At 40.0% G+C, this 3,150-nt stretch overlaps 1 protein-coding gene across 2 annotated transcripts in view; it reads right to left on the bottom strand.

The window, feature by feature from the left end:
* The window catches only part of crtc2 (CREB regulated transcription coactivator 2), a 40,285-nt gene that overhangs the window by 19,353 nt on the left and 17,782 nt on the right, over positions 1 to 3,150 (bottom strand). The window contains exons 5-6 of one of the 2 annotated variants that reach the window (XM_015391667.1): positions 1,513 to 1,581; positions 1,069 to 1,175 (exon numbers count right to left, since the gene is read on the bottom strand). In XM_015391667.1, the coding sequence (XP_015247153.1) occupies positions 1,069 to 1,175; positions 1,513 to 1,581 (176 nt within the window). The remainder of the gene's footprint in view (positions 1 to 1,068; positions 1,176 to 1,512; positions 1,582 to 3,150) is intronic. The other variant, XM_015391668.1, reaches the window with a different exon arrangement.

Below are 3,150 nucleotides of genomic sequence, written 5' to 3'. Positions count from 1 at the left end.
CAGAGAAATAATATTTGAATTAATATTTGACGGCAGGATGGTAATCTGGATGAGTTTTCAGGAGGACTTTCTAACTACTTTTTACAGCAAATATAGGAAAGTCGCTCTCTGGCATTGAACACACGCATCTGGACACTTTATAGTGTTATATGTTTATAGGCTTTACAGTCCAGAAAACATGATCCACAGTCTGCACACTGTAAAAACGATATAGAAATAAGTCAATATTTCTTAAATTAGGGGTATTTATCCTTAATTTGAGCAGGTAAATATGTATTACTACTCTTAAAGTGAAATTAGTTAATATGTACTTAATATAAGACACTATTGGTTTTTCTTATTTTAAATGTTATTTGTCTATTTCATTGGCAAAGCGGTCAAGAACAAATGCAATTATTTTAAGAAAAAATTACTTGGATTTTTTTTTTTGCAGTGCATGTACTGGGAAAAATTATCTAAAAAACAGATAAAATTTGTTAAATTAGGTGTACTTATCATTAATTTGAGTAGATGAATGAGATAGTTTGCCAATGGGATGAGTTTTTTCACTTTTAGAATAAGATATTTGCATAATAATGCACTTGAAATAAGATAATGCAATAGTTTTTTTTCTTATTTTAAATGTAAATTGTCTTGTTCCAAAGGCAAAATGTCTCACTTTCCTCCTCAATTCTACAACAAATGCACTCCTTTTAAGATGAAATGACTTATTTACATTTTTTTGCAGTGCATATGTGGTCTTTCAGTGGTTAACTTCCACTTTGCTTTTAAAACAACTGACTTCCTGCCTGAACGGTGCAGCGAAAATACAGCAGCCGCGTATTTTAGAGAAGCCCCCTGATTGCCGGCGCTTCTGGGACGCTTCTGAAAGGCACCGACGGCCTAAAGCTGCTGCCATCAGCGGCCAAGCCAGAGAGAAAGGACATTCGGTGGAACAGAGGAGGAGAATTTAACGAGGCTTCGACCCAAAGCTCCTCCTGGTCCAGCGGGACGGATGACAGACTGAACACCAGGCGGCGCATCGGGAAGCCATGTCTGGTTCTCTGTGGTGTTTGTGGACCTCCTCACCGCTGCGTCTGCCGCTCTGAGGGTTGAAGGCGGGTCCTCCCATGGCGAAGGGGTCTCCCATGGGGGGGTTCATCACGCTGGTGTGGAGGGCTGAGTCGGAGTTGGTCCTGAGGGACGAGAGACAAACACAGAGGTTCAAGAGGAGGAAACTGTGAGCTCTGAAAAGGAGGAAGACACCAGAACAAGCTGCTCGTCCTCCAACAGCATCTTCCACACAGTAAACATGGCGTCAGAACTGAACGCAGCTTCTCCACACAGACCCACACTGTGCAGCTGCAGAAAAACGAGCTCGGCCAGAGCTCCCACTGACCGCTGCTGCTCAGGGAGCAGAGCAGAGACTGGAACCATCAAACTAGAGGAAAGAGGAAACCTCTCTACGAGTCAGGAGGGGAGGGGAGGGGAGGGGGAGAGGAGAAGGAAGAGATGAAGAAGAGGAGGATTCACCTGTTGAGTGCTGTGGTGGGAAGACGGAACAACTGGCTTTTATCTCCGGGGAAGTTTCCAGACCAGTTCCTTTTTGTGATCGACAACAAGAAAAAGTTATTTTCCTCCAGCGAGTCAGAAAACATCGGATAGAAGGCAGCAGGGAGGGCGAAGAGGAGGTGCAAGCCGAGACAGGAGGAAGATGGAGGCAGCGAGCGCAGAGCGGAGGCCTCATCAGACCCCTGGGGGGGGGGGGTTTTCTTTTGTTTTTTTAACCAAAGCATCAGCTTTTATTTTGAAGCTCATGAATGTTAGTAAAAATGCCTTTAGTTAAAAATAAAATACATTTCAGGTTTGTTACAAAAGAAATGCTCATTAATAAATCAAATAAAAATAAAGTTTCACTGCAGCTAATAAAAACCAGAGGAACTTCCTGTCTGTTCGATATTTTAATTTCAAAATAAAATGTATTTTCTGTCCTCAGATTGAACAGATTTATCTAACAAACTAATTAAAACTTCTCCATACCCCCCCGCCCCCCGCCCCCTAAGGTGTTCCACAGGGTTGAATATTTGGACAACTTCTGGTTCTCCTTTAAAACATCTCGTCATTATATAACCCATCAGCAGATCAGACATGACCCCCCCTCATCTTTTATTCAACCGCTGGTCTGTTATACAGATGTTTAGGAAAATTTACTTTCATCCTATCTAGAATTGTGTTTCTATGGTAACCAGGTTCGTCTAATCAGGTCTTCAGGGATTCCACCTTTTGTTTGTCTTTATGAACAATTTGCTATGGGGGGGGGGCTCATGTTAGAAGAAGCAAATTGAGAAGCAGGTCCAAGTTAAAATGAACGAAACTGTGCAGGAAACAGATTAAGAACCCAAAAAAAAAAACACCAAAGAAGAAGAAGCAGGTGTGGAGAAGCAGCTCAGATTTCCAGCCCAAGTTGTTGTTAGTGCTTCAGCTGTTAATGGGTCTACCTGTGTGTGGCCTCAGACTGACCGGAACCGGAACCGGAACCGGAACCGGACCCGCTCGGTTAGCGGGCGCCTCAGTTTTTACCAGAACTCACTCTGTTCTGATCACATGATGGAGTATACGGGACAATAAATTCGTAATATTATGAGAATAAAGTCATAAAATTACAAGAATAAAGTCGCAATGAGAATAAAGTCATAAAATTATGAGAATAAAGTCGCAATGAGAAAAAAATCATGAAATTACAATAATAAAGTTGTAACACTACGAGAACAGAGTCAAAATTTCAAGATTAAAGTCATAACATTACAAGAATAAAAGCATAAAATAACATGAATAAAGTCATAAAATTAATAGGATAAAGTCGCAATGAGAATAAAGTCATGAAATTACGAGAATAAAGTTGAACAATAATAAGGTCATCAAATTACAAGAATAAAGTCATAATATTACGAGATTAAAGTCGTAACATTACAAGAATAAAAGCATATTACATGAATAAAGTCACAATGGGAATAAGGTCATAAAATAACGAGAATAAATTCGTAACATTACTAGAGTCATAAAATTACGAGAATAAAGTCGTAACATTACAAGAATAAAAGCATAAAATTACAAGAATAAAGTTGTATTTTATGGCATCTCTTCCAAGAAGCCCTTTCTTCCCTAAAGCGA

The sequence above is a fragment of the Cyprinodon variegatus genome, unplaced genomic scaffold (assembly GCF_000732505.1).
Source record: "Cyprinodon variegatus isolate N-32 unplaced genomic scaffold, C_variegatus-1.0 Scaffold554, whole genome shotgun sequence".
NCBI classification, from domain to species: domain Eukaryota; kingdom Metazoa; phylum Chordata; class Actinopteri; order Cyprinodontiformes; family Cyprinodontidae; genus Cyprinodon; species Cyprinodon variegatus.
This window is presented reverse-complemented; position numbering and strand designations above follow the sequence as displayed.